This window comes from Astatotilapia calliptera, chromosome 23, assembly GCF_900246225.1.
Source record: "Astatotilapia calliptera chromosome 23, fAstCal1.2, whole genome shotgun sequence".
Classification (NCBI taxonomy): Eukaryota; Metazoa; Chordata; class Actinopteri; order Cichliformes; family Cichlidae; genus Astatotilapia; species Astatotilapia calliptera.
The window spans coordinates 21,060,473-21,087,644 of NC_039323.1; the positions used below are offsets into that span (position 1 = coordinate 21,060,473).

Sequence of the window (27,172 nt, forward strand, 5' to 3'; positions counted from 1 at the left end):
CACCACTTGCTAATGTTACTGAATCTGTCGAAACTCCGCGATAGCCACCACACGAAGTAACGAGTAACGACCCTATCTAAATCCCAGTAACGAGTAACGCGTTCCTGGTTTTGGCATAATAACTAGTTACCGTGCTCGTTACCACAATAATAACGTAGTTACTATAACGCGTTACTTAATAACGCGTTAGTCCCAACACTGGCCGTTAGTGACAACAGCTGTGTTGCAGATCAACAATGGATAACATATCGATTGTGGGAGAGAGTATGAGCATGCAGCGATTAAAGCGTGGAAGTACTGACCTTACTTTGAGTTTGATTCCATAAAAAGTGACAAAAACATTAGCGTCCATCGTGCATGGGAAGAAAACTTCTTTTTACAGCAAAAAAAACCTAAACTTCCAAGCAAGCACCGAGTGTGCTATGATGTAATGGGAAACTCACAGAGAAACTCGCGGATTCTTCAACTGACCGCGGCATACCTGCACCAGGGTAAACCTCCGCCTACCGCAGTCCTGCTTTACAGGTGAAAATAGAGCAACAGGACCGCTGAGTCTTTGACTTTATTTATTTTCTGCTGTGTTTTACTTGCATCTATTTGAAAGAGTGAGTGTAAACACAAAAAATATTTTATTTTATGTGCTGGAATGTGCAGAAAATAGGTTTAAATGTTAAACTAATTTATTCAAGTCAAGAGAATGTTGCATATAATTAAATTTTTGCTTGATGCATGAAGTTAAAAGATTAAAACTAATAAAACAAGTTTTAAAAAGAGACTTTTCCATTTGATTATAATTTGTATGATGGATTATGTAGAAAAAGTAGAATTGGGCTGAAAGCTCTATCGCTTTATCACCTATTCAGGTTGTAAATCGTGTTTTTAAAAAGTAACTAAGTAACTAAGTAATTAATTACTTTTGAAAAAGTAATCAGTAAAGTAACGGGATTACTTTTTTGGGGAAGTAATCAGTAATTAGTTACTGATTACTTTTTTCAAGTAACTTGACCAACACTGGCGACTGGAGACAAACAGGATGCAGTGGATTAAGCAAACTCAACATTTGGGTTCGAGGTAATACTGGGAAATACTGGGTAATACTTGCCTGAAGAGGATCCACCATGTTCAGTGAGGACTTTTGACCTCAACAGTCTTCCACTCCAGCTTATTAATTAACCAAACCCAGCCAACGTTTTAATTCGTTTGAAAGCCTGGCTCTTAGTAAATTAGAAAAGTCAACAAGCAGTTTTAGTTGTTATCTTTTGTCCTCTTGTCTCTTACTCAGTTTCTACTGTCTGATTTCTCAGACTTTTTATCTGCTCAGTTCTGGTAAAATAATTATTGTGATTTTAACATACATACAGATATAGAAAATGACAGCCTCAAAAATGCATTTAATCGATTATTTGACTCAGTAAATGTGAGGCTTCTCTCATTGTTTTTTATCACTCTCTGGATCTCTTCCTGACACATGACATAAAAACATTTTTCCCTGAAAATTGTCTTGGGTTTTACTTTTTCCATCTGAGGAGTTTCAGTCAAATTTAATTTTAGTGAAATTCACATTCCAATTGGCTTTTCTTGGTGTTGTTGCAATAGGATACTTGAAGTGAAGGGAAAAGACTTTGAAGTCTGTTTTACAGCTTTTTCTAGAATTTCTGATCTCACAGAGGTGTTTTGTTTTCTTCTAATATAGTATTCACCATCCTAGGCATAATTACAGCTAAATAAAGACAGTCACGAGAATAAATACTAATCGAGGCCACCTGTTTTCTTCCAAAAGGAGTATTAAAGTTTCGTTTATGTTTGAAGTGATTCTGGTGCTGCTAAAACTGCTAAACCACATGTTATTAAATAGCCCCATTTATCTTCTTTCTTCAGTCTGGGAGAAATTTAGCTGAAAAAGCCGATCAAGCCCATTAAAAAATAAATAAGTAATAAGTAAATAACAAAGTTCAGTTTGTAAAGACATAAAATTCTTTGTTGACTCACCACAAACAAAAGAAGCACAAAACCCATCATAGAAACCTCAGTCATGTCTGGAGAAAAGTCCTGGTCCAGATCAAATGAAGATTATTGAGTCCCTGTAGCGTGTCTGCTAAATGAGGAGACACACACACACAATCCACAGGTAATGTCTTTCTTCTAGTGAAATCAAACTAGTAGTGGGTCCTTTTCAGAGCAGCCAGCGTGACATGCTTGTTATCTGATCATTGCTGGTTTGAATCAGGAAATAAAAAAGTTTGATGAAGAGTGAGGCGTAAGTGCAGTACACTGTCGATTTTGATAGCAAATCAGTGTAGATCTGTGGTTTTATCGTTATCTTTTACTGCATGAAACATGTTCCCAATGCTAACGCTATATAATAATGAATAAATAAACAAGTTTAAAATTTGTTTTGAATTTTGTCTCACCCTTTTTTTACTACCAGATATCAGCCTTAAAAAAAACACCTCACTCCGAGTTCAACCCTGTCCTCACTCCTCATAACTCCTTGTCATGATATTACCTCTTTAAATGACGCAGATCGACTATCCGTACACTTTATCGTAACTCGCCAGCCACGTTGTTATGTACACCTGCTCAGATGCTTTTTACCATTTAACCTCTTTTGCAAACTTCACATTTTCATCCATTTTCTTTTCATTGAGTTTCAAAGGTATTTCAGTGCTGCTTAATAAATAATAATAAATAATAATAAATGAAAAACAGTGCTTGTAAACAACAAATGTTCCCACTGAAACAAAAACAAAAGGAGGGAAACTGAGACTGTTTTGTCGCTTTATATAAAATTCTTTATTATCACAAAAATCCAAACTTAAAAAAAAAAATCAACATAAGCAAGAGATTAAATGAGATTATTGGATCAGAATGTAAAAGTAATGCATCTCTAAGAAACCTTTATATTAAAAGTGCAAATGTGCTCCAGGATGAGCAATAAATAATCTTATTTACACTCACACTCACACACACACACACACACACACACACACACACACACACACAGGCTCAGGAGAGGAAAACAAAAACATTCACTGGGACGTCCAGCTGCTGACTCCAAAGCATGGGACCCCGAATAACAGAAAGTAAAACACAAGAACGTAAAGGAATACTCCAGGTAAACTCTTCAGTGCGGAAAGAGTTAGATTGACAGGAAATAAAGTGGAATCAAAGGGTTGGAAAACCTTTAAAACTTTTACAGAAACATTTGATAACTAGCAAAAAAAACACAAAATATGATAAAGAGATTAGTCAGTCAGTTGTGTTTTTTTCTTCTGTTTTTTAGGAAAAGAGAAAAAAAATACATCACTCAGAAGCTGCCTTCTGCTCCATCTATGAAGCATTACTCTCAGGTCCGTTTGAAGGTTTTTAGTGGTTTTAATTCATTTTAAAGTTGACCTTTTTCTATTACTTGAACCTCCAAACTTTTATTCTTCGACTCTGTTAGAGCAGCTTTGCATGATTCACAGTTCAAAATAATCCTTATTTATCAGATACTAGGGGTTGCTTTTCTCCCCTCCCAAACAGTTTTCACCACAGGTAGGTGGAGTTTCTTTGCTCACAGATGACCATATTAAGGATATCCACTCCGTATGACATCACACAGAGCCAAGAACAGAAAAATCTGAAAAAAGGTCCACTTTAAGAGTCTTTGAGGAGCCACCAAGTGGTCCCATACTCCATTAGAGGAGGTCTAACCCCAGTCATACAGACATTTAGACTAATTAGTGACACCCTGGCAACCACTGATCACTAGAGAACCATGAGTATTCCTTGACCAGTTGTCAAAAGGTTGATGGATATGAAAGCGATCACAAAGACGTATACAGTGTTGCACCAAAAATCTCTTTGCAATTTTTTGGCTGCAAGCAGCTTGCCACAGTCACCCATAGGTTAGCATTTTCCATGCAAACTACAGGCGACCACGGCAATATGCTAGCAACCTAAGACATCAGGATGAAGTTTTTAGTGCAGCACCTTCTTTGCAATTGATTTCTCCAAGTGGCTAGCAGGAACCTCCAGCAACCACTCACTCATTTTCCCCTAGCAACCAGAGATTACCAGGGGATCAACAATCAATCTTCAGACCTGTGTGACTGAGGCTGGACAAACATTCAGATGTGTTTTTTTCCTAACATGGATCATATCAAAATTTCTACTTTTTCTTTCCATTGCTGTTTGGAGTCAGCGCGGTGTCAGGGTTTTCAGGTGTGACAGGATAATTTACAGAAAAATAAAAACCTTTCCTAGCCATATTATAGTCTCTGACAGTTGAGTAATCCTTTAACAAATGCAAAGTTTTTGTGTGTTTTCTTGGCTGAACAATGTGCTTCCTTGAGGTTTCGAAGGATGTTTGATGTTGTATTACCCTCTGTGTGCCCAGGATTAATGAGCAGCCACAATCTTTTGCTTAGAACCTTCCAGAATAGAAGACTTCAGTCAAAATGAGTTTGTGGTAAGTTTGTACGGTTTATAAGAAGGAAGGATTCAGTTTCTCTGTTTGTGTCTGTTCTGATTAGTGTATTTGCTGATGATGCTGTGCATCACTGAGGGAATCTGCAGCTAATTAGCTTGTTCACACTCTGCTCTTCTTCTGATTACTGAGGCCATCTGAGAGTTTTTTTCATGGAATTATAGCACAGTGCAGGCTCCAGAGCGAGGTCCTCTGGAGCCAGACTGCTGCGGAGCTCGACCTTGGTGAGTCACAGCACTGATGGCAGCAGCCGGAGATGGAGGTTCTCCCTGGATAGCTTGGTCTCCGCTGGCAAGGCCCTGCACTGAGGTTTGATCTCTGTCATTTGTCTGCTTGGGCCTGGAGGACGAAAGTCGTCTAAAGAGCGAGAGCTGCGAGGGCAAAGATGAGATAATTAACTCTAATTACCTTTCTGTTTATCACATGTAAAGTAGGTTAAGGATTATGCAAAGACTAAAATTAAAAGAATTTGAATGTCTATATTATGATTGAAACTAAACTACGTTTTAGTGAAAAGACTAAAAATAAAACTAAATCAAAATTTGCTGTCAAAGTTAACACTGGTCAACATACTGAGGTTTTTAAAAATGGGATTCAGAACTCTAACCCGGCGTTTTCATACTACTTTCATCTGCACATCTGTTCAGCTGATAGTTTAAACATTTCACATTTGATTTTTTGTCTTTTCTTTCCTTGTGTGTTTACTTTCTTCTATAATTTTTAAAACTATACAGTGAGACACAGGTACAATTTACACTAATGTATGCTCTAAGGCTGATTAGACCTTAAGGTAATGCCATAAAACTTTTCAAGGACTAGAAAGATATATATGTTTTATGTTCCCAACCACTAAAAAATGATATTTGTGCAGTGTCTTCTAGGTTTCAATGGCAGGAGACAGTTTAATGACTGTCTCCTCACAACAACATGGTTTTGGACTGAACCTATGTGGAACCTTTGCTTTCCTGCCCTGTGTGGATTTTTTCTGGCTTTCTCACACAGTCCTTAGTGCTTTGAAAAGGTGTGTTTTTTACACAAAGGTTATACAGTGGGGCAAAAAAGTATTTAGTCAGCCACCGATTGTGCAAGTTCCCCCACTTAAAATGATGACAGAGGTCAGTAATTTGCACCAGAGGTACACTTCAACTGTGAGAGACAGAATGTGAAAAAAAATCCATGAATCCACATGGTAGGATTTGTAAAGAATTTATTCGTAAATCAGGGTGGAAAATAAGTATTTGGTCACCTCAAACAAGGAAAATCTCTGGCTCTCACAGACCTGTAATGTCTTCTGTAAGAAGCTTTTCTGTCCCCCACTCGTTACCTGTATGAATGGCACGTGTTTGAACTCATCATCTGTATAAAAGACACCTGTCCACAGCCTCAAACAGTCAGACTCCAAACTCCGCCATGGCCAAGACCAAAGAACTTTCGAAGGACACCAGGAAAAGTATTGTAGACCTGCACCAGACTGGGAAGAGTGAATCTACAATAGGCAAGCAGCTTGGTGTGAAAAAATCAACTGTGGGAGCAATCATCAGAAAATGGAAGACATACAAGACCACTGATAATCTCCCTCGATCTGGGGCTCCACGCAAGATCTCATCCCGTGGGGTCAAAATGATCATGAGAACGGTGAGCAAAGATCCCAGAACCACACGGGGGGACCTGGTGAATGACCTGCAGAGAGCTGGGACCAAAGTAACAAAGGTCACCATCAGTAACACACTACAACGGCAGGGAATCAAATCCCGCAGTGCCAGACGTGTTCCGCTGCTGAAGCCAGTGCATGTCCAGGCCCGTCTGAAGTTTGCCAGAGAGCACATGGATGATACAGCAGAGGATTGGGAGAATGTCATGTGGTCAGATGAAACCAAAGTAGAACTTTTTGGTATAAACTCAACTCGTCGTGTTTGGAGGAAGAAGAATACTGAGTTGCATCCCAAGAACACCATACCTACTGTGAAGCATGGGGGTGGAAACATCATGCTATGGGGCTGTTTTTCTGCCAAGGGGACAGGACGACTGATCCGTGTTAAGGACAGAATGAATGGGGCCATGTATCGTGAGATTTTGAGCCAAAACCTCCTTCCATCAGTGAGAACTTTGAAGATGAAACGAGGCTGGGTCTTCCAACATGACAATGATCCAAAACACACCGCCCGGGCAACAAAGGAGTGGCTCCGTAAGAAGCATTTGAAAGTCCTGGAGTGGCCTAGCCAGTCTCCAGACCTCAACCCCATAGAAAATCTGTGGCGGGAGTTGAAAGTCCGTGTTGCTCGGTGACAGCCCCAAAACATCACTGCTCTCGAGAAGATCTGCATGGAGGAATGGGCCAAAATACCAGCTACTGTGTGTGCAAACCTGGTAAAGACCTATAGTAAACGTTTGACCTCTGTTATTGCCAACAAAGGTTATGTTACAAAGTATTGAGTTGTATTTTTGTTACTGACCAAATACTTATTTTCCACCCTGGTTTACGAATAAATTCTTTACAAATCCTACCATGTGGATTCATGGATTTTTTTTTTTTTTCACATTCTGTCTCTCACAGTTGAAGTGTACCTCTGGTGCAAATTACTGACCTCTGTCATCATTTTAGGTGGGGGAACTTGCACAATCGGTGGCCGACTAAATACTTTTTTGCCCCACTATAACTGTCGCTTGAAATTCAAACAATGAATGTTAAAAACACATAAAAAAACAGCACCATAGAGGTAATCCCATAGTGAGGAGTGTTGTGCCCATACAGGCAAAATAAAGTTTATTTTCTGAGAGTGTTTTGAAGGCACAGTACAAAGAATATATCCAATGTTCACAGTTATTGTACCTTTTTGTTGGAGCCCGGCTGGTTTTTGGAGTTTCCATCTACCTCCCCGTTGGCTGATGTGGTATATTCATGTGTCTTTTCTTCTTTGATATTGGGCTGCTCACTGATTTCAGCTGCTGGTAATACCAGACATTATTGTTATCTGTCTTGTCTTTTTAATTTCTTTTTAACCGTCTTTACTTAGATTTTTCATCAAACATGCAGCTGACTAAGGATAAAATCAGTCACCTCTTTGCTGTCCATCAGGCACATGCTCTTCTTTCACCTCTTTGGGCTTCAGGGAAGATCACATTTCACATGTTAATCCATCTTAATCACAAATAACCAACAAAAACCAAAGATGCCCGATATTCAACTTAGTGCTACTTATTTACACAACTCTGGGTCTCTTCTACTGGTTTCTCTGTCGAGGACAACAGTGTGTCATTCTCCTCCTCGTCTTCCTCCAACTCGTCATCATCATCAACCTTATCATCTTCCTCCTCTCCTTCTTCTTCCTCTTGACCTTGTTCCTCGCCTTTGGTCCATGTCTCAGCAAACCCTTTTGTCAAGTCCTGCAAAAACAGGAGCATTAAGGACATGAAAAATATTTAGTCATAAGCAGTTTTAAGCCTCAGCCACATAGGCCTAGAGATTTGTCTGTGATTCTCTCACAACTTCTGGTTGCTACGGAAAAGTCAGTATGTGCTACCATGAAAACACCCTTGTCATTGTTTTAGCTGCTAGCAGATCACCTGCAGATTGCAAGGAAGACACTAAAGAAGACATTAATTGGTCACTCACCAACTATTTGATGAGTGGTAGTGAAACTGTCAAGTGTGTGACACAAACCAGAAATGCAGACCATTCACCTTCAAAGGAAAAAAGTTGTGCTTTACCATGGCAATGGTCTCGCTATCTGGTTTATGTAATACTTTTTTTTTTTTTTTACAGTTTTACTATTGCTTTGGGACTGGTTTGCAAGTGTTTGCACACAACTTGGCATCTTCCCTGGAAATTACTGGTGATCACCATAACTCACAAGTGACAAAAGCAATCACAAGGTTTTTGATCCAACACTGCCAGCAACCTCTAGATACCACTCACCACCTAGTAGTGGAATTCACCTTTTTTCAGGACCTGTGGCTACAAATCCAGTCTCTAGGTCTGTGTGACTGAGGCCTTGCTTGGTTAATATTAGCAGATTCCAATAACAACAAGACAAAGGCATGAGTTTATTTAAGTTGAAGAAAAAAAAACTGCTTTCGATTTGCAATGAATGGAAAGCATTTTTTTCAGTTCTTGTCCTTTCCTTTGTTCTTTAAAATAAAGAACAAGTAAAGGACATGAAAAATATGCACTTTCTAGTTTGATGCTAATGTTTTTACTATACAGAATAAAATATAAGCTCTGCCAGCTGAATTAACTGACAAGCAAGGAATGATTGGAAAAGACTATAGTGATGCTAGAATTAGACGTATTACTCTACACTAAAACAGCATCATCACTAGACGAAACAGGTCAAACCTTATCTTATCCCGAACACACCAGACACTGAAACAGAGGAACAGATTTTCCTCACATCATCATTTTCTGAAATATGCTAGTCTGGCACCTTACTGACAAAGTGAGTTTGTGAGTTTGTCAGTGTCCACTGTGATATTTTTGACAGTTGAGGCTGAAAAAGGCAGATTTTCTTATAATTCAGTTAAATATTTGCATCATAAAGTCAAATGTTTCCTCTTCATTAGCTCAGCTCTTGGTCTCAGCTACCTCCCAAAGAAAAAAAAAATCTTCCTCTTCGGGGCTTGCAAAATCGCTAGCCCGACGTTCCGGAGCTACAGATATCTCTGGTCGGGCGACCAAAATCTATCTCAGCCTCGCCTGTCGGGTTATCATATAGCCCGATGGGCTTTTGTGCCCTGCAGAGTCATGACAGTTGTTTTTCAATTTTTGTCTATTTAATGATATACTGCTTGAATCCCCCCAAAATTTGAAAAAAGAATAAAGTAGTGAGAGATTAAATAAAATAAATTAAATATTCGATGTGTATTCAAAGTACTTGAGTGACTTTCTTCTAAACTAATTTTATTTATTTATTATCTTTCAAAGAATATACTATAAAACTCCCACTGACCCTGCTAATCAGGTATTATCTGCATACGTGATTGTCCTTAACCTAACTTGCATGTAATGAACATGGTGTCCCACAAAGAACCTGTTTATAGCCACTACTATTTCCACCGAAAATCTTATAAAATGTGTTTCAGTAGAAAGACGTCCTTCAAAAAAATTAATTAATTTTAAAAAATGTTTGAGTGTTATTTAAAATAGATTTTAAATAACACTCAAACACAATATACTTAATAGTATATCGTAGTATCAATTAAGGTTCACGATACCATCCTATTTATCAGCTGTGTCAGCTGGAGAGCTGTGTAGTGCCTTAAAAACAAGAGAAAGAGAAAGAAAAAAGCCACATGATTTGCTGTAGTCTTTTCCAGGCATTATATGGCATTATATGGCATTATATGGCCCTGACTTATCGAAGAATTAAGGAAGCGGAACCGGCTGTTCAAACCCCCACAAGGCTGCCCGCTGGGATTGGAACGATGGGAGAGGCGTGAGTTTCTCAAAATGGGCTCATTGAGTGCAGCACGGATAAGATCTTGGAGAGGCTACGGCTGCTGTGAATACTCAGGATAAGATCTCTGACTGCAGACTGGATACATCTCGGAAGGGCTAGCTTGGAATAACATCTCTGGGCGCAAATTGGATGACATCTCGGGGAGGCACACTGCCGCGAGTTCTCAGAATCGGCTCGTGGAGCACAAGAAATGACAACATCACAGAACGCAAGTATGACGAAGCTCGCGGCTCTCCAACAGGAGATTGAGAGACCAGTGTTGGACTGTAGAACTGCTTTGAAATTCATATGACCTGTTCGCACTAAAGTAAAAACCACCATCACTTCATGCGGATACCCCTTTGGTGCCAGCTGCGGTCTCAAGGCTGGAGCCGATCAAAAACACCCTGATAACGACTGTGTTTAGTCTGTTCCTTCCCATTCCATGCAAGACCACCTGGGTTGGCTGGAAGACTGTTTACTTAGCCTAGCAGGGCAAAGGACACTGTCTCAGCTGAACTGTGGACACGCACACACATACATATACACTGATATGCACACACTCATCCCCCACTCCCTTTCCAAACGCCTTCGACGCTTATTCCCTTCCGATGCTGACAGTGGATCAGGGAGGCCAGTGCACAGGCTGCAGGCCCGGATGTACTGTCTAAATCGGCTGTCTCTCACCCCTTTACCCACCCCTGTTGCTTGTCATGTGTTTCTTTGGTGTATTAAGAGTTTTTTCATGTACTATGTGCAGAGGTGTTATTTTCTGTTCTCAAACTGATCTCCCTGTTGGAGCTCAGTCTGGGGGGAGTTATTTTTTTCTCCTTATCTTTCCTCGTGTGGTGCATTTTCCATTGTTATACCTCTCTGACCTGTCTTCCCCATGTGATGTTTTGTGTAATGTATGTATGGTCGGAGGGTAAGATGGCCCCGCCATTGCGTGCAATAGGTCGGCAGCCTTATGAAATTTCCCCTTGTGGGACTAATAAAGGTATATCAAAATATAACAGGGCAAGACATACTGGATACAATAAATACAACAGTCTAATGGTTAACATTCATTGAATTTTGCCTTTTTTCCACTGAGATTGTTTTTTTGAGAGTTTTTTTTTTAATTTCTCAGAAGAAACTTACATTTACAAAAATGAAAGATTTTGGCATGCAATTACGTATGAGATGGAAGCAGAAGCAGATGTCAGCCTGGTCTAAATAACTAATACAATCTTGTTTAGTAGTGAATGTACACAAACAATTGTGACTATTAAGTATCATTAAGACCTACTTTAACAAATGTCCTATGTCATAATACATTAAAAAAAAAACACATTGTAATGCAACACAAATATTTATTACAAATACAAATTAATAGAAATAGCAACATAAATAATTCCAGATAAAATATTTAAATTTGAGCAAGACAAAGATTAAGGCTGAAGGTTTGAAGAATATTTGGGTACTCTATTAGTCATAATACTGGAAATTCAGAGAGTTCTGGTTGCAAGAGCCATGCATAACTGAGCAGAAGCAGAAGCAAAAAGAAAAGGCTTCCAAGGAAATATAAGTAAACCAAAAAGCATTTAAATCAATACTTAAGACAAACATGAGTAAGCATTGCTGTAAACCAAAAGCAAAAGGCTGGATGGAAATACAAAAGCAGCCCAAAACAACACAACGTTATGAGAGAAAGGGTTCAGAAAGCTATAAAGAAACACATTCATAATATATGAAATCAAAAAGATGGTGTGGTTAACATGTAAGAGGGAAAGGCACAGTACATGCAAATGTTCCAGCTGTTTCAGAATGAAAACATAAAATTCAGATAAACACAAAGAAGCTTGTGTATTCCAGAGGTGGAAAAAGGACAAACATTCTGTACTTAAGTACTGATTTAACTTCTTTACTGAAGTAAAAGTGAAAAAGTACTGGCTATGAATGTATTCAAAGTAAGAAAGTAAAAAGTACCTCTTTGAAGGACGTTTCTACTAGCGATTTTTGTGCAAAGCTAACTGAAGCTTGTGCTGTATTAATGTAATAATAAAATATTAATAAATGAGAATGCAAACTTTAGTTTAAATCTTAATTGAAAATGAGAAAATAAGCAGAGAAAAAGAAGGAAACAAAAATAGCTCTATTTTCTTTTGCTTCCATTGTACAAAATGACTTTGCCTCTAAGCAGAAAATGAGTACACTCAGGGGTGAAAGTGGGATTCAGTAGGTAGTGAAACCCTAAAATAGGTTGAATTGGCTCTAGGGCTGCTCAATTAATCGAATTTTAATCACGATTACGATCTGGGCTTTCAACGATCATTAAAAATGACTGAGCCGATTATTAGCCCCTCCCTCGTGCTTTACTCTCGCGCTGCTCCGTGTGGCAAATCGAGCGCACGTCTCTGCATTTCGAACACGTGTCACAACAATTAAGAGCAGCGGTCCCCAACCTTTTTTGCGCCACGGGCCGGTTTATGCCCAGCAATATTTTCACAGACCGGCCTTTAAGGTGTCACGGATAAATACAACAAAATAAAACTAGTACCGGTACCGAAAAAAAGAAGATTTATTCATAACACATGTGAAAAGACCAAGGAAAACCGAGTAAACGATAAAAACAATAACAAAATAACGCTGAAAACCGATAAAAACCCTGAAAACTATACATTTCACACCTGAGCCTCAACTCTCTCATACCAAACGACTCACGGACCGGTACCGGTCCGAGGCCCGGGGGTTGGGGACCGCTGATTAAGAGGACCCGAGGGAAGCTCGGACAGCTAAGCAGAAGTTATTTGGAGAGGAGAGTGACTGCCGTTGGTTGAAAAGAGAGGTAAAAAAAACTTCAGTGGTGTGGAAACATTATGGGTTCGCGGAGTCAGAACTCATTTTTCATTTATTTTTTATATTGCAAACATTTGCACTGTTATCAGTATTTGCACACTATTTTATATTATTTTTTGACAATCTTTAAAGTCATTATTCAATACATTGTTATTGTTAAATAAATATCGTCAAATAATCGAGATCTTAATTTCAGTGAAAATAATCGTGATTATCATTTTTGCCATAATCGAGCAGCCCTAATTGGCTCAGTGTGGGGAAAAGAATCACAATTTCTATTGTGGGCTCCAGTATATTTTCTGAGTGTACAGGCTGTGATCAACTGATCTGGGCTACTGCTCTGAGGTTTACTGCTCTCTGTGGAGAACTGAATTCAACAAATGTAAGAAGATATTTTATGAGTTGCCCTGCTGTTCTCTGCTGTCAGCACTGTTTATGCTGTCTCTATACTAAACAATATAGAGGTGGAATTCAGTGAATGAATCTAAACTTCATCAACTTAACTTCAAATTCATAACATCACCTTACTGAACGCTAACCAGCTTATCCTGCACTAGATTATTTTAATGCAACCTTTAACTAACACAGATAATCTAGCTTAGTTTGCTTTGCAGCATGCTTCACAATATGAAAAAAAATTATCAAATACCACTGAGCAGTCCGTACTTATAAATATAACCTCCTGTCTTCCTTATCTATTTCCATCATTTAGTGAAGTTAGCTCTTTCTTTTCTCTCCCTGTGAAATACAGTGTCTGGACCTTTGGCTAACAACACACTGTGACAAAATGTAGACACAAACAGTTTGTGTTTGCTGATGTTTACTGGTAGAAATGCTGCATTTGAAATTACCCCTCCTTTATAGCACTATGTAGATGCAGAAATAATGCAACCACAACTCATGGACACCTGCACTCGTCCTGGTGTTGCTCCAAATAAACCACAGGCCCGAACTTAAACCCCTCACTATGGCGCATGCTCTGGTGATTACAAATTGGATTTCCTCTCATGTGTTATTGTTTAGCCTCAAATCGGTTTGATGTTTGAAGGCGCACAGTGACGTTCTGAAAATGTAAGGAATAGAAAGTACAGATATTTGTTTAAAAATGTAGGGAGTAAAGATAAAAAGTTATCTGAAAAAACAACAACAACTTGATTCAAGTACAGATACCTGAAAATTCTACTTAAGTAGTTTTGGCAAACACAAAAGATAGATGATAAACACATGGAAATTTGTGTAGAACATGAAAGCTCAGATAGTCTCCAGGTGCAAAAAGAGAAAGAATAATATCTTACTAGGAAAAAATAAGGTCAATAAAAAATTAAATACTGAAAAACAAAAATAATTATGTGAAATCCACATCTGTTGTGCTTTTGCATTTAAGTACTGCCTGCAAGGCAATTTTAACCAAGACATTGAATCCTTATTTCACCAGCATTAGCATGGATACTTGATCTTTTAAGCTACCTGCCTTCTATTGTTCAGTCACATCCACACTGCTTGTCGTGCATTTCGAAAGGGTCAATATTACATGCTAATTCACTAATGTAAACTATGTGATATTGACTTTAAATGTCTAATGTTTCATACATCTACAAAGATCTATTACTGGACATTTTAAAAATATAACTGGCTTAACTGTCTGGCTAATCCACTTTGTCTTCCCTTCTCTTACATAAATGTATTTTAGTGATTTTCTTTGCAGATGACAAAACTTTATATAAAAATATACAATTTATTCTCCTGACATTGTTTTGGTTATGTTAATTAATTAACTGAGTAATCTCATACAAAACTGAATACAATGTAGTTTTAACTATTTATACAGAAAAAGTAATGTGACCTGTATCAAGCTTTTCTAGTATGGCCATTTTTATAACAATATTTATTTATTTTTTTTACTTTTCAGACTTTGATCGTGTCCATTTCCTGTTATTCAATAAATCAATAAATCAATAATATTGATATAAGGGCCCTTATTATTTCAGATTGAGGTATTGAGGTAAAACATCATCCCAGAACTCCTCTGACTCACCTGCCGCCTGACCTTTGACCCCTAACCTTAGTTTGCTTCTAGTTGCTGATTTAGCACTTTGTCTTTTCACTTCAGCAGACCTTTTCTTTTTGACAACCTTCTCCTCTTCTTCTTCTTCATCTTCCTTCTCTTCCTCGTCTTCTTCTTCCTCACTCTGGTCCTCCTCATCTTCCGCTTCAGCCTCCTTTTCCTCACTTTCTTCCTCCTCTTCTCCTTCTTCTTCCTCCTCCTCATCCTCTGTCTCTTCCTCCTTTTCCTCACTTTCTTCCTCTTCTTTTTCTTCTGCCTCCTCTTCATCCTCTGTCTCTTCCTCCTTCTCCTCACTTTGTTCATCCTCTTCTTTTTCTTCTTCCTCCTCCTCATCCTCTGTCTCTTCCTCCTTTTCCTCACTTTGTTCCTCCGCCTCCTCTTCTTCCTCAATTTCACTGTTTTCCTCTTCACTACTCTCTTCTACTTCTTCAGCACTACTTTTTTCTTCCTCCTCTTTTTCATCTTCTCCTTCTTCGGTCTCCCTCTCTTCCTCACTTTCTTCTCTCTCTGAAGACCTCACAGACTCACTTTCAACCTCATCTTCTTCACCCTCACTCTCCAAACTCCCTTCTTCTTCCTCGTCCCCTTCTTCCAAGTCACTTTCAGTATCTCCACGTTTGCTCTCTGCTTCGTGACTTGACCCTTCCTCACTTTCCTCTTCCTCCGACTCCTCTTCTTCTACATCACCTCCGTTTCTGTCTTTCTCTTCAGTCTCTGTTTTGCTTTCACTTTCTGTTACTCCACTCTTTTCCTCCTCCTCTTCTTCATCTTCTACCACAACATTGCTCTCATCCTCCTCCTCATCTACATCGCTGTCTGACTTCTCTCCAGAGTGAAGAGTGTCACTCTCTTTTTCATCCTCAGTGTTCTCTGCCACTTTCTTAATAATGTGACTAACATCCTCCTCTTCCTCGCTTACTTTTGCATCTGTCTGCCCTTCTTCCTCTTCACCCTCTTCGTCATTATCCTCCTCTTCCTCTTTGATTGCGGCAGAGTCCATCTGCTGTTCACTTTGATCTGAGATTGTCCTCATTTCAGGACTTTCAGGTGCGGGTATGATGTTGATGCTGACAGCAGATCTGTGGCTAAAATTGGCAGCGTAAGATTCAGATTCCTCACTCAGTGATTTAGTCACACCCTCTTTAAGTACAGCACAACTGTTCTCAGAAAGGGATGTGGAGCTTAATCGTCTTCCAGCTTGGATCAAAGCTGCTCCTGCAGCGAGCGAAGCAGCTCCAACAAGCAGGCTGAGATCTGTTGACTTTTCCTGAACCTCTGACCCTTTTTTGATTTGAGCTTCTTTCATGTTTTTTTCATTCTTGTTTTTCTTAGACAAATCTGTTTTCTTCTCTTTAGATTTGGGGATTTTTTTCACCTCAGAAACCTGCTGAGAGCCCACTATGCTCTCTTCATCCAAAGTGTCACTCAGGTGAAAGCTTGCTGAGTCTGTATGACTGAGTTTACCTGGTGAACTGATTCCTGTGGGTTTGCTTTTAACCCTCACAGGCTTAGACTTCACTTTCTCAACTTTAGCAGATTTAGAGTTGAAATCTAAACTTTTCTTCATAGTTTCTGGACTTTGTTTTGAGTCTGCTGCCAGCTTCCTGTGAACCCCTATCACCTGGCTTTTACTGTGAACTTGCATTTGTTGCTCTTTGGATGCTGCCTTATTTATGTCCCTGATGCTTGTAGGTTTGTTTTTACTGGGCCTCTCCTGCAACTCCTCTACAGCCAAGATCAGATTCACCTTGTTCTGGTTGCTTTTCTGATGTCTCTGATGTCTCTGCGGGCCCTGAGTACGAGTGCTACGACTCCTCAGGAGTTCAGTGGGTAACGCCCGGAGGGGAGAGGCAGCCTCACTCTTACAAGACAGCGAAGTGGAAGAGAAACTGCTCTGCTTTGAGAGCTTTCTCTGCTTTCTTTGACTCTGTTCTTTTATAGCCTTACCATTCTTACCCTTCCTCTATCCTCGGTGCAAGAAAGCAAGAAAAGGATGGAAAAAAGAGGCATGCATTAGAGAGGAAGAGACATGCAGAAACATCAAAGGACATAGCACACAAAGTAAGAGTTTGAGTTACCTTTTGAACTGGAGACAGCGTGAGGGTTTTATCACTGGGGTCTATCTTCATCACATGAGTCTGTCAGGAAGGAGCAGAGATGAAATCAGCAGCAAAATGTTATATTTGTCTTTTTTTCTGAGCAACATTTAAGATGATGTCATTGATCTCTTACCATGTTGAGGAAGTCTCTGGTTTCTCCAAGACCTCTCACGCTGTCAGTGTCTGTCAGACTTTCCACAACACTGTCTGTCTCCCCACCTGCCAGCTCTGAAAACAGGACAGCATTATCTTCAGCAGCAGCTTTCCAGATACAGGTAATATCACATAGTGACAAAGATGAACAAATACGTAAGATGTTTTTAAAAAAAATCAAGATTTTGAGAATCTGACCTCTTTATTTACAGATTTCAAATCTGCAGAAAACCCTGAGATCAAGAGAAACTCATTTAACTTTCAGGGAAAGGGCATGAACGACATGAACACCAATTGTCAAATGTCAAAAATACAGAGCTCACATTCTCATTTTTCCCAACTTCATCTTAGTGCTTCCAGGTCTTAGAAACATATACCGTACAGGTGTCTGTTTTCATAAAAATGAATAAGGGATCTTGAGGAAGCCAAAGGGATAGGATTTATCAGAGATGTGACTCAAGGAGACAAAAAAAAAAAGACAACAACCTCCCCAAAGTCTAACAAAAATGCAAATAATATTGTCCAAAACTTTGATGTAACAGAAAGAGGATGAGGCAATGGCGGTGCAGATGAAGTAGGTACCCTGGTGGGTCGACTCCTCGTTCCTGTGCTGGTAAGTGCCATTGAGCACCTTTCCGTGGATCACCTCAGGCGGAGCCAGTCGTGGTGGTATGGTCTGGCTGGAGGCTGTCAGTGGCGGGAGGAGGTTACCTGGTGTCATGGCAGGCAGCGTGCGGAACATGGTGCCAAACTGGTCTGGAGATCGCTCCTGAATCAGAGGGTTTAGCCAATGAGCGATATTAACCCATGAACTTCTTTAGAAACGAACTGTTATCTGCAGATAAACTATAAAAAGTGTCACGTTCATTGTCCTCATACCCACCCTCTCCCTCCTGCGAACCCGGGCTGAGAGGCTCCTCTGCAGCGTAGATGAGTCAACTGTGTTACCCAGCAGTTCCACGTATGGTTTCTCCAGGAAATTTTCCGTCACATCGTCATCCTCCAGCGTGACCTCACCGGTTCCCCGGGCCCTCGGCCGAGCCAGCACCACCATGTGACATCCGCCGCACATCGCCTGGACACGTCAACAACCAAATTAAAGTATTTGCATGCATGAAAGTCACCCAGAAATGCACAAAAATAGAAAATATATATGATTATAAATAAATAAATGTTTTTAAAATATAAAATGAATTTTATATTTTTATATATGTATGTATTTAGGATTTTTGTAATTAAAAAAATAATAACACATTTTAAAAATTGACACAAAACTGACACAAATATACATAATTTTTTAAATTATGTATTTAAAGAGTATAAAAGGTAAAAAAAAAAAGACAAATGGAATGGTTATTATATTGCACTTTCTACTCTGAGCACTCAAAGTGCTTTACAAAAAAATAAAAAAAAATTTAAAAGGTAAAACTCATTTAAAATTTTATATATTTTATGTTATATATGCAATTATGAATAAAAATTGAAAAACGAACATAATTTTTTTTTAATGTAAAAAGTGAAGACAAAAAATTAAAAAGATATAAGAAATGCGACAATAAAATTACATTGTCTTTAAACTTATGAACTATCTCCAAGCCTAATTAAATAATTCCTATACATTATTTTAAGTTCTACTGCATGAACAAATGTAAACCTGTCTGTATGAAACACTTACTCCCTGAACATTATACTTCAAGAATCGCAGGCACAGCGTTGGTTTAAACTGGTTAGTGAAGTTTTCTTCCCCCAGACCAAGTTTTCCATGTCTGCCATCTCCAAACGTGTATAGCAACCCGTCTTCTAAAAAAAAAAAAAAAGATTAAAATTTCTGACATCAGATCCGTGAAGAAACTCTTCTGTTCAACTCTGTTGTCAATGAGAAGCTCGGCATTAATGAACCGAGCTGAGATTTACCTGTAATGACAGCGGTGTGGTTTTCTCCACAGGCCACCTGACAGGCTCGTCCCTTCTTGAAGTGCTCAACCAAACGCGGCACCCGGGACTCAAAGATGAATGTCCCATGGCCGAGCTGTCCGAACTGACCGAGGCCGAACGTGTACACACTTCCCTCTGAAAGAAACCAACACAATCAGAGGCGTTTGCAGCATGCTGCAGTATTTTATTCCCCTGTTTGAGAGCATTCTGTAACTTTTTAGTAAGATTGAAGGAAGGGGGAAACCAACTGAGAATATTATTCTCAGTTAGTTATTTAAAGGAAATAAATAAATAACATGTCTTATTTGCTGTCATCAGACATTTACCTGCGAGTGCCACTGTATGTCCACCCCCACAGGCCACCTGCGTCACTGGCTCCTTGATGCTCTTCACCAGCTGAGGCACTCGGTGCCCTGGAAGCTGGTGGGTGCCCAAACCCAGTTTTCCGCTGTCCCGCTCGCCAAATGTGTACAGAGCGCCATCCACTTGGAAAACAAAAATAGGAAATACTCAGAGCTATCCACTGGTTTTAGGTCCAGAACGAATAGGGGAAACAAAATTCTGGTTAAACTTAAAAAAAACTTTTTTAAAAAGTGTCACTTGATTTTAAAATATGTTAAATTCTATAATAATATTTATATGCAAAAATCAAAACACCTAAATTTAAATGAACAATGGAGTTTTGATTTTTTAAATTATAAAATAATATGGTGAATGAAAATCTATGGAAATAAGATATTTTTGCCAATTAACTTGCATTAAAAAAAAACTTTTATTGTTCTGATTTTTACATTAGTATAAATACACACGTGTGAGAATTATTCTTTTATATTTTAGCCACTGTCACCCATGTTCCTTATGCTATCTGTAACCATGTGCGATTTGCAGGCTCACTGCAAAGTGATGAATGGTTATTTGGGACCTATCTCTACTCACCTGTCACTAAAGCTGAATGGTAGTACCCGCAGGAGACCCAGCTGATTGGTCGGCCTACACTGACTTCCTGGGGTGATGACACCTGACTCTCCTTACCCAAACCAATCTGACCCTCTGTGTTATCACCCCACATAAAGAGTTTACCACTCGCTGGAAAAGAAATAAATAAAGAGATTACGTTTATTTTGGGAACACATTTATCTGTTAACGACACTTTGTTCTCTCTTCTACACTTCAGTTTTAAACTTGCAACATTTTCTAAAACATAAGGAATCTTTTTACTTCAATTTTGTTAACCAAATTTTTCATTTGATAACAGAATAACTATAATTTAATTACAAATGAATTTCATGAAATTATCTTTTTTTTTATTTTTTAGATGCTGCAGAAAATACAGAATATACAGATGAAATACAAATTTAAACAAAATACAAAAAATATAAAAACATGAATGTTTAAAAAAATAATTTTAAATCAATAATGTTTTTAGATTTTTTTTTTACTTTAAATCTAATTTATGAGCAAAGTCAAAAAAATAAAATCGAACATCCAGTAGTACAATATGTATGATATATGTATATATTTAATTTTAATTTCATTTAATCTTCAATATATATTTATATAATTAAATTCCAAGGTAAAAAAAACATACATTAAAAATTTTAATGTTTTTAATCTCATTACACTAACAAAAAATAGCAAAAATATAATTTACAATTAAATAAAGTAAGATAAAATACATATACAATGAATAAAACAATACAAAAACTGCATATCTTAGTGTAGATGTAGGCACAATTATGAAATATACATCAAAAATGATCAAAAACCTTAAAATGAAAATTAACTAACATTTAATTTACATTTATTATATGACTTCCCTTAATGTTTACTGGCAGTTAAGCTCTGATTAGCTGTGATCAGAGCTAACAGCTGAATTACAGTGTTGTGTGGATCTTACCGGTGAGAGCTGCTGAGGTGTTCGAACCCGCAGCAAGCATCTTGATTGGTCCTTGTGAATCAAAAAAATCAAGTCTCTTGAAAGAAGTCCTCTCATCACAGTCTCCAAGCCCCAGCTGACCCTCGCTGTTCCCACCTGAGGCATACACCTTCCCTTGGGCTACAGACACACATCAACACAAGCGTGTTTAATATTCATCAGCACTTGAAAGAAAACAGCTGTGAACACTAAACACTGACCTGTGCAGATAAGCGTGTGGTTTCTCCCGCAAGCCACCAGTTGAACTTTCTCAGACTTCAGGGCTGAAACATCACAAAGAAATTTAAAACTATGGGAACGGTAATCTGGAGAGCGCAGCTTACCTCATCATCTTTTGATAACTTTAGAAAAGATTCATGAAGAAAAACAAAGTGTTCTCAGTACAATTCAATGCAAAATACAATAATTCCAAACTGTTATAAAATTTATTAAAGACTTGTGGTCATTTTTAATATTATATAGAACTTTTCCAACATAGACATTGCATAAATTTTGAGGCCCAGCTCCCTCCATCTACTAATGACCAAAAAACTAAAATCGCCAGAAAATAGAATTAATCAGACTTGAGTTTAATTTCTAGGATTATTTATTACATTTAGATTTTCTGTATTGAACAACTATTTCCAGTAAGAATGATCCTTTCTTTTTAAAGTAATTTTCAGATTAAATTCACACTTAAACAAACCTCATACAGGACACATCCTTTTCTCTGTATCTGAGGAGTGGCACTTACTGTTTCTCAGCTAATGTCCCTCCAGATTTAAGCAGATTATTAGCCCTCTAGACTGAGATTATATTTACAACAAAGTCACACTTTATTTGAAGGCTTTGTCTCCTCCTCTTCAGGGACTCCCTCCTCACTGCCTGTTTAAACTGGCTGAAAGCAGCTTTCAGTGGCACTACTCATCCTCTATAACTTTTTTTTAAGAACTGAAACAGTGAGAAGGTGCCATAAAGACCAACCTTTGACACAGGTGGGTTTGTTGACAGTCACTTTGGAGCCAAGGCCGAGCTGGCCCCAGTTGTTGCTACCAAACAGGAAGAGCTTCCCATTTTCTGTGAAGACACAGAGAAAATCTCCTGAAAGGGACTCTGTGATGTTTCAGCAGGATTCATTTTAAAGTGACACGGGGCTGGATTCAGTTACAGTCACAAAACAAAATAATAAAAAAAGATAAGAGAAAAAAGCTGAAAATCTAATTTGGATAATAAAGAAAGCTTTTCCTCAAATTAAGTAATTGTACGTAATTGTAAAAATCCCCTCCAAAAGATAACCATGAAATTAAACTAAAATTTAAATTGAAGAAATGTATTGAAATTTTGACTTACTTGACTGATACAATATATATTTTTTGTAAACATGTAGATACAAACAAAAGTAAAGAGTAAAAATAATTTTGTATTTTAAAAATGACAGTAGGTTAATATTGTAAAGCACAACATTAAAAAATAATCCAAATCTTAAAATGGAGGTTAATGTATTTATCTTTTTTTTTTTTTTAATAAATCTAATTTTTGTACATCTAAACAAAACCGAGAAAACATATCAGTTCTGATATGTTAGAGCAGACATATTTTAAGAGGACAGCGCAAGTGAAACTAAATCAAAACAGTATTTCCAGCTTTCACGTTTGTCAGCAGTGTACAAACACGTAAATGAGTATTACCTGGAACATAGGAGGGGCTCTCACCTGTTATTAAGGCGGTGTGCTCATCGCCGCACGCTATTCTGAGTGGGATGTCATTTTTAAGCCAAAATTTACTTGGAATGTTGTCAGCGAACTTGCTCTTTCCAAAAGTGAAAACTGCCCCCGATTCTGTAAGAAGAGACCAAAAAAACCAATCACCAACTTGGATTAATTTTCAAGTTTAACCACACCAAATGTGATGTTTCAGCCCTTTATATAAAAGATGGATGGATGGAGCCACCTTGATGTCAGTCTAGTGTTAGTGAAACCTCAAGCTGAGTAATTTTTTTTTTCCATCCAGACGTAATTTGCTGTGGAACGATCTGACTGTGACACCAAAAGACACAGCGTGCTCATATGATTTCAACTTGTCAGTCAAAATTAAGGTCCTAACTTGCTTCATCCTCCTTTCTGATTCTGATAATGACCATAATTTACCAAATTAAGTAAGCATTGGAGCTCAGAGAATTCATCAGAAAAGTGTTTACTGAGGTAAGAAATCAAGGGAGGAGCAGGTTCATTTTCTCATAGACTCCTTTATAAGGAAGCTTTGATTTATAACTACAAGCATTACCGCCTAGATGGCCATTAAAAAGAAAGGAGGTTTGATGCACTCTACGTCTTGACTTCAATTTTCAGATCCTGAACATGTCCACACGTGTCCACGTGTGGACAGTCTATAGAGGCTTGTGTCCTCCACTAAAAAACAGAAACTGCTTTTGCTATGCATAATTCAAATTTTGAGGTTAGTATTTGAAAATTTTTTAATTAATGACTCAAAATTGTGTTTTTCATACCTGACTCGAAATTTCAAGTTATTAAGCTAACATTTTGAGACAATCTTCTCATTTCAGTTCTCTTCTCATAGTAACTTACTGTATATATTTTTGTTTACGTGGTTTATGGCTATGTGCATACTTGTTGCTTGCATCTTGGATATTTTAAAGTTTTGCATAATCCCAACAAATAAACCAAAACTAAGACACTAAACTAACTCAAAATGTTTATTTAGTAGTTTTTACCATTTAACTAGCATCATTTTGGTTACATTTTTTTCACATTAATTAAAAATTAGCCAAAGAGTCAAGTTAACCCAATGTGAAGTCTTCAAATGTCTTGTCTTCTCAAACAAGAAGTCTACGCCAAAATATGTATTCAGGAATAACATATTTTTCCACTTGGAAAAGATCTAGTCTGCATAAAAAAGAAGAGGAGGAAAACGTTCAAATTTGAGTGCTGCAGATCTGAATACTTGGCATTATTTGTTACTGAAAAAAAATGACATAAACGTTTTTAAAGGGTTACAGATTTTGTAAAAATGTTCTTTGGATGGGGTCATTTATTACTTACTTACTTTATTCCTTCATCAAAGAAAACAGAGTAAAAGAAACACAATAATACAAAAAGGGGGGAGAAAACAAAATGTATTTTGTATCAAAATATAAAAAATTATGCATTGTTTGCTATTGCTTTATTGCTTTAGTGTTATTATAGACACGGATATGCATAAGAAGCACTTTCATGAAATTAAAACAATCTATGTCAGTGCGCCCCAGGGCAGCTGTGGCTACAATGTAGCTTGCCATCGCCAGTGTGTGAATGTGTGTGTGAATGGGTGAATGACTGAATGTAGTGTGAAGCGCTTTGGGGTCCTTAGGGACTAGAAAAGCGCTATACAAATGCAGGCCATTTACCATTTACCATAGTAAGACCGTTTTTATTTTTACCTCTCCTTTTACTGTTTGAGCGTAAATGCAACTGACTACAAAAAAAAACACCTTTGACATGTGGTAGAGTTGAACATTGGCATCGACAATAAAATATGAAAATATCAGGACAGGGGAAAAAAGATACTTGACAATTAATCACTATCAAAGTGATTCAAAGTGAGGAATGATGAGGAAAAAATTCATAAAAACTATTTGACCTTAATAGCTAAAGCACTCGTGTAGAGTAAAACAGAATAACGGGAGGAGAAATGCAATATCATGAGGTTAACTTTCCGTTAGCCTGAAGCTAGCCGAAGGTGAACATTACAGTTAAAGAATATTTTACAATACAAACGGTTCTCTGAGAGCCAGAAGAGGCGACAATGACTGATATTTACCCGGAATGTCATCTTCAGCTTCGCCTGCCATCTCTGCGGTACTTTAATCCGCTTTGATCCGCGCCTGTGGGCGTGTTGGTACCCTTCTGTTGTTTTCGACTCGAACAACCCGGAAGTAAACAAAACTTCTCCTAGGCTACGAAGGAACACACGTGACTCTTAAAGAAACAGAGCCATTTCATGTGTCTCATTATTTATAGCAGGGGTCTCAAACTTACATGAGCAAGTAGTAAAGCAAGTAGCAAGTAGTAAAAAACTACGGTGGCCCCTATAGACAAAGCATGTACAAACTCCAAAACACTTACAAACTCTATAACACTTACAAAATTCAAAACATATGCAAAAACCAAAACACAACGGAAGTGCTCCAGGACGCTAGGGGCAGTATTGAGCTCGATTTGCAAAATAAACGGCAAGTTTGTTGCAAACTCATGGGCTGTATGGGACGGTCTAGGTTCCGTCGTGCTGCCCAGGTTGCCTAGTAACCATTGATACTAACCGCTGGAAACGTGTCATGCAACTTTGTTTGACAGAAATGAAGGAGAAGATATTTTGTTCATTTGTTTGTTTGTTTCTTGATTTGATAAGTATCTGAGGCTGAGACCACAGGACTGTAAAACATGATTTTTGGCCTTCATTTCTGTACTTAACGGTCATTTTAAGATTAGCTAGTAAATAACAATTAGCTAATTTTGTTCATGAGACTAAGGTAATATCACTTTGGTAATGTAAATATAATATGGCCAATATTATAGTTACAACTGCCTACAACTGCAAAGCTCTCCAGCGAGTAGTGCGGTGCTCTGAACGGATAATTGGAGGTGAGCTTCCCTCCCTCCAAGACATCTACAGGAAGCGGTGCCTGAGGAAAGCGGGGAGGATCATCAAGGACTCCAGTCACCCCAGCCATAAACTGTTCAGACTACTTCCATCAGGAAGGAGGTTCTGCAGCATCCGGTCCCGTACCAGCAGACTGAGAGACAGCTTCTTCCACCAGGCCATCAGACTGCTGAACACGTCATAGACACCTCACCTTCACTACTGGAACTTCAACATTATGCACTCCATACTGTACAGTAATGCCACTGTTTTGCACATGTCTCAACTCTGTATATTTTTATATATTTATTTATTGTTTACTCTATTGAATTTGTAAAATATGTGTACACACACACACACACACACACGTAGAAAAATATTTAGTATACACATTCAGAAATGCATATACTATTATATATTGTACATATTGTAACGATGGTTAAGTGTTACTGGACAGTGACATGTTGGTTTTCTCTGCACACTGTTGTTGTTCCTTTAAGATTCATGTTTGGTTGGGCTGCAGGAAGTAGTGAGGGTGGTGTACAGGAAGGGGTGGGGGGACCTGGTTGTTCTGTGTGTGTGCCAGGCTGAAGAGAGGTGTAGTTCGAGAGCGCTTCCCCCTGAGTTAACAACCCGCTGGCTTATGTGCCGAATAAACGGACAAACTGAGACCCCAACCGTCTGGTTCTTGTGAACGTTACATTGGTGTCAGAAGTGAAGAAAGAAAAAAGAACCCCAGAACGCCCGAGACCCTGTTGCCGGCGACGCTTGCCGTTACGTGACGAGGATGTTGCCGGGCAGGATTAAGAAGGAGACGGAGGAGAGGGAGGAGAGGGAGGTTCGTCCGCGCTCGCCCGCCCATGGAGTGAGGGAAACGGCGCTGCGGCTGTCTGCCGAGGCTGGATTTTCTCCAGGTTTGACTAGGCTCGGGAACTGTTCGCACAGCGGCCGCGATTCCGGCGGGAAGGAGTCGACCTCGCTTGGCGCGCCGTCACGTGATGTAAACAAACATGGCGGCGCCCAGCAAGCTGCAGCGAATATAAAAACGCCTAAGTTCAGCGGCAAGACGCCATGGGAAGTGTTTATCGCACAGTTCGAGCTGTTAGCTGTTGCAGCTGGCTGGTCTGAGGAACATAAAGCTCTCCAATTGGCTTTGTGCCTGTGTGAGGATGCAGCTGCATGCCTGCTGCTGCTGACCGAGGAGCAGAGGGGAGATTATAATGCTCTGGTCGGAGCACTTCAGAGCTGCTGGGGATGTGGACAAGTCGGACACCTCATCAGGCAGTGCCCCAAGCTTGCAGCGGTTCAGGGAAATGCCCACGGGCCCGTGTAGGCGGGAGTACACGGGCCTGGGAGAACGACATCCCCACACCACCGCCACCTCCACCCGGTGCGGCCATCACTGTGGGCTGGACCCAGGTTGGCGGCTTTTGCCATGTTCCAGTGACGATTGCGGGGGTGTCCTGTACGGCCCTGCTGGACACGGGATCCAATGCAACGCTGGTCCGACCCGATATTGTCCCAACCGGAGCTGCTGTACAACCGACTAACGTGCAACTTAAGACTGTGACCGGTGATCTGGCCCCAATGAGAGGGAAGGGAGTGTTCCAGTTCAAGGTGGGGGAC

General features: G+C 39.0%; 1 protein-coding gene across 10 annotated transcripts; it reads right to left on the bottom strand.

Moving 5' to 3' along the window:
• Nucleotides 1–1,031: 1,031 nt before the first annotated feature.
• Nucleotides 1,032–24,872, bottom strand: rpgrb (retinitis pigmentosa GTPase regulator b). Of its 10 annotated transcripts, XR_003271220.1 has the most exons (19): nucleotides 24,728–24,872; nucleotides 22,624–22,749; nucleotides 21,896–21,988; nucleotides 21,133–21,195; nucleotides 20,894–21,052; nucleotides 19,933–20,082; nucleotides 19,323–19,481; nucleotides 18,976–19,131; nucleotides 18,737–18,861; nucleotides 17,945–18,136; nucleotides 17,644–17,830; nucleotides 17,042–17,136; nucleotides 16,888–16,947; nucleotides 16,557–16,772; nucleotides 7,676–7,855; nucleotides 7,530–7,575; nucleotides 7,302–7,417; nucleotides 1,990–2,095; nucleotides 1,032–1,894 (listed from the first exon to the last, which is right to left on the bottom strand). XR_003271220.1 is itself a non-coding variant. In XM_026159137.1 (18 exons), exons 1-18 carry the CDS (start codon nucleotides 24,756–24,758, stop codon nucleotides 4,630–4,632), a joined length of 2,364 nt encoding a protein of 787 aa, XP_026014922.1. In that variant the 5' UTR covers nucleotides 24,759–24,872; the 3' UTR covers nucleotides 2,775–4,629. The 10 variants fall into 10 exon arrangements, 9 of the variants coding, with proteins under 9 accessions (XP_026014922.1, XP_026014921.1, XP_026014923.1 ...); XM_026159137.1 differs by lacking the exons at nucleotides 1,032–1,894; nucleotides 1,990–2,095 and adding an exon at nucleotides 2,775–4,842 and having other exon boundaries at nucleotides 7,302–7,414; XM_026159136.1 differs by lacking the exons at nucleotides 1,032–1,894; nucleotides 1,990–2,095 and adding an exon at nucleotides 2,775–4,842.
• Between the last annotated feature and the right edge of the window lie 2,300 nt (nucleotides 24,873–27,172).

Bases quoted from the DNA above. Each gene is read 5' to 3' on its own strand.
- rpgrb (XM_026159131.1), bottom strand. From the start codon at position 24,758: ATGGCAGGCGAAGCTGAAGATGACATTCCGG. The intron at 19,482-19,932 runs GTGAGTAGAGAT...TTGTTTTCCAAG, and splicing joins CCATTCAGCTTTAGTGACAG to TGGATGGCGCTCTGTACACA. The intron at 18,137-18,736 runs GTAAGTGTTTCA...TGACGTGTCCAG, and splicing joins TGAAGTATAATGTTCAGGGA to GCGATGTGCGGCGGATGTCA.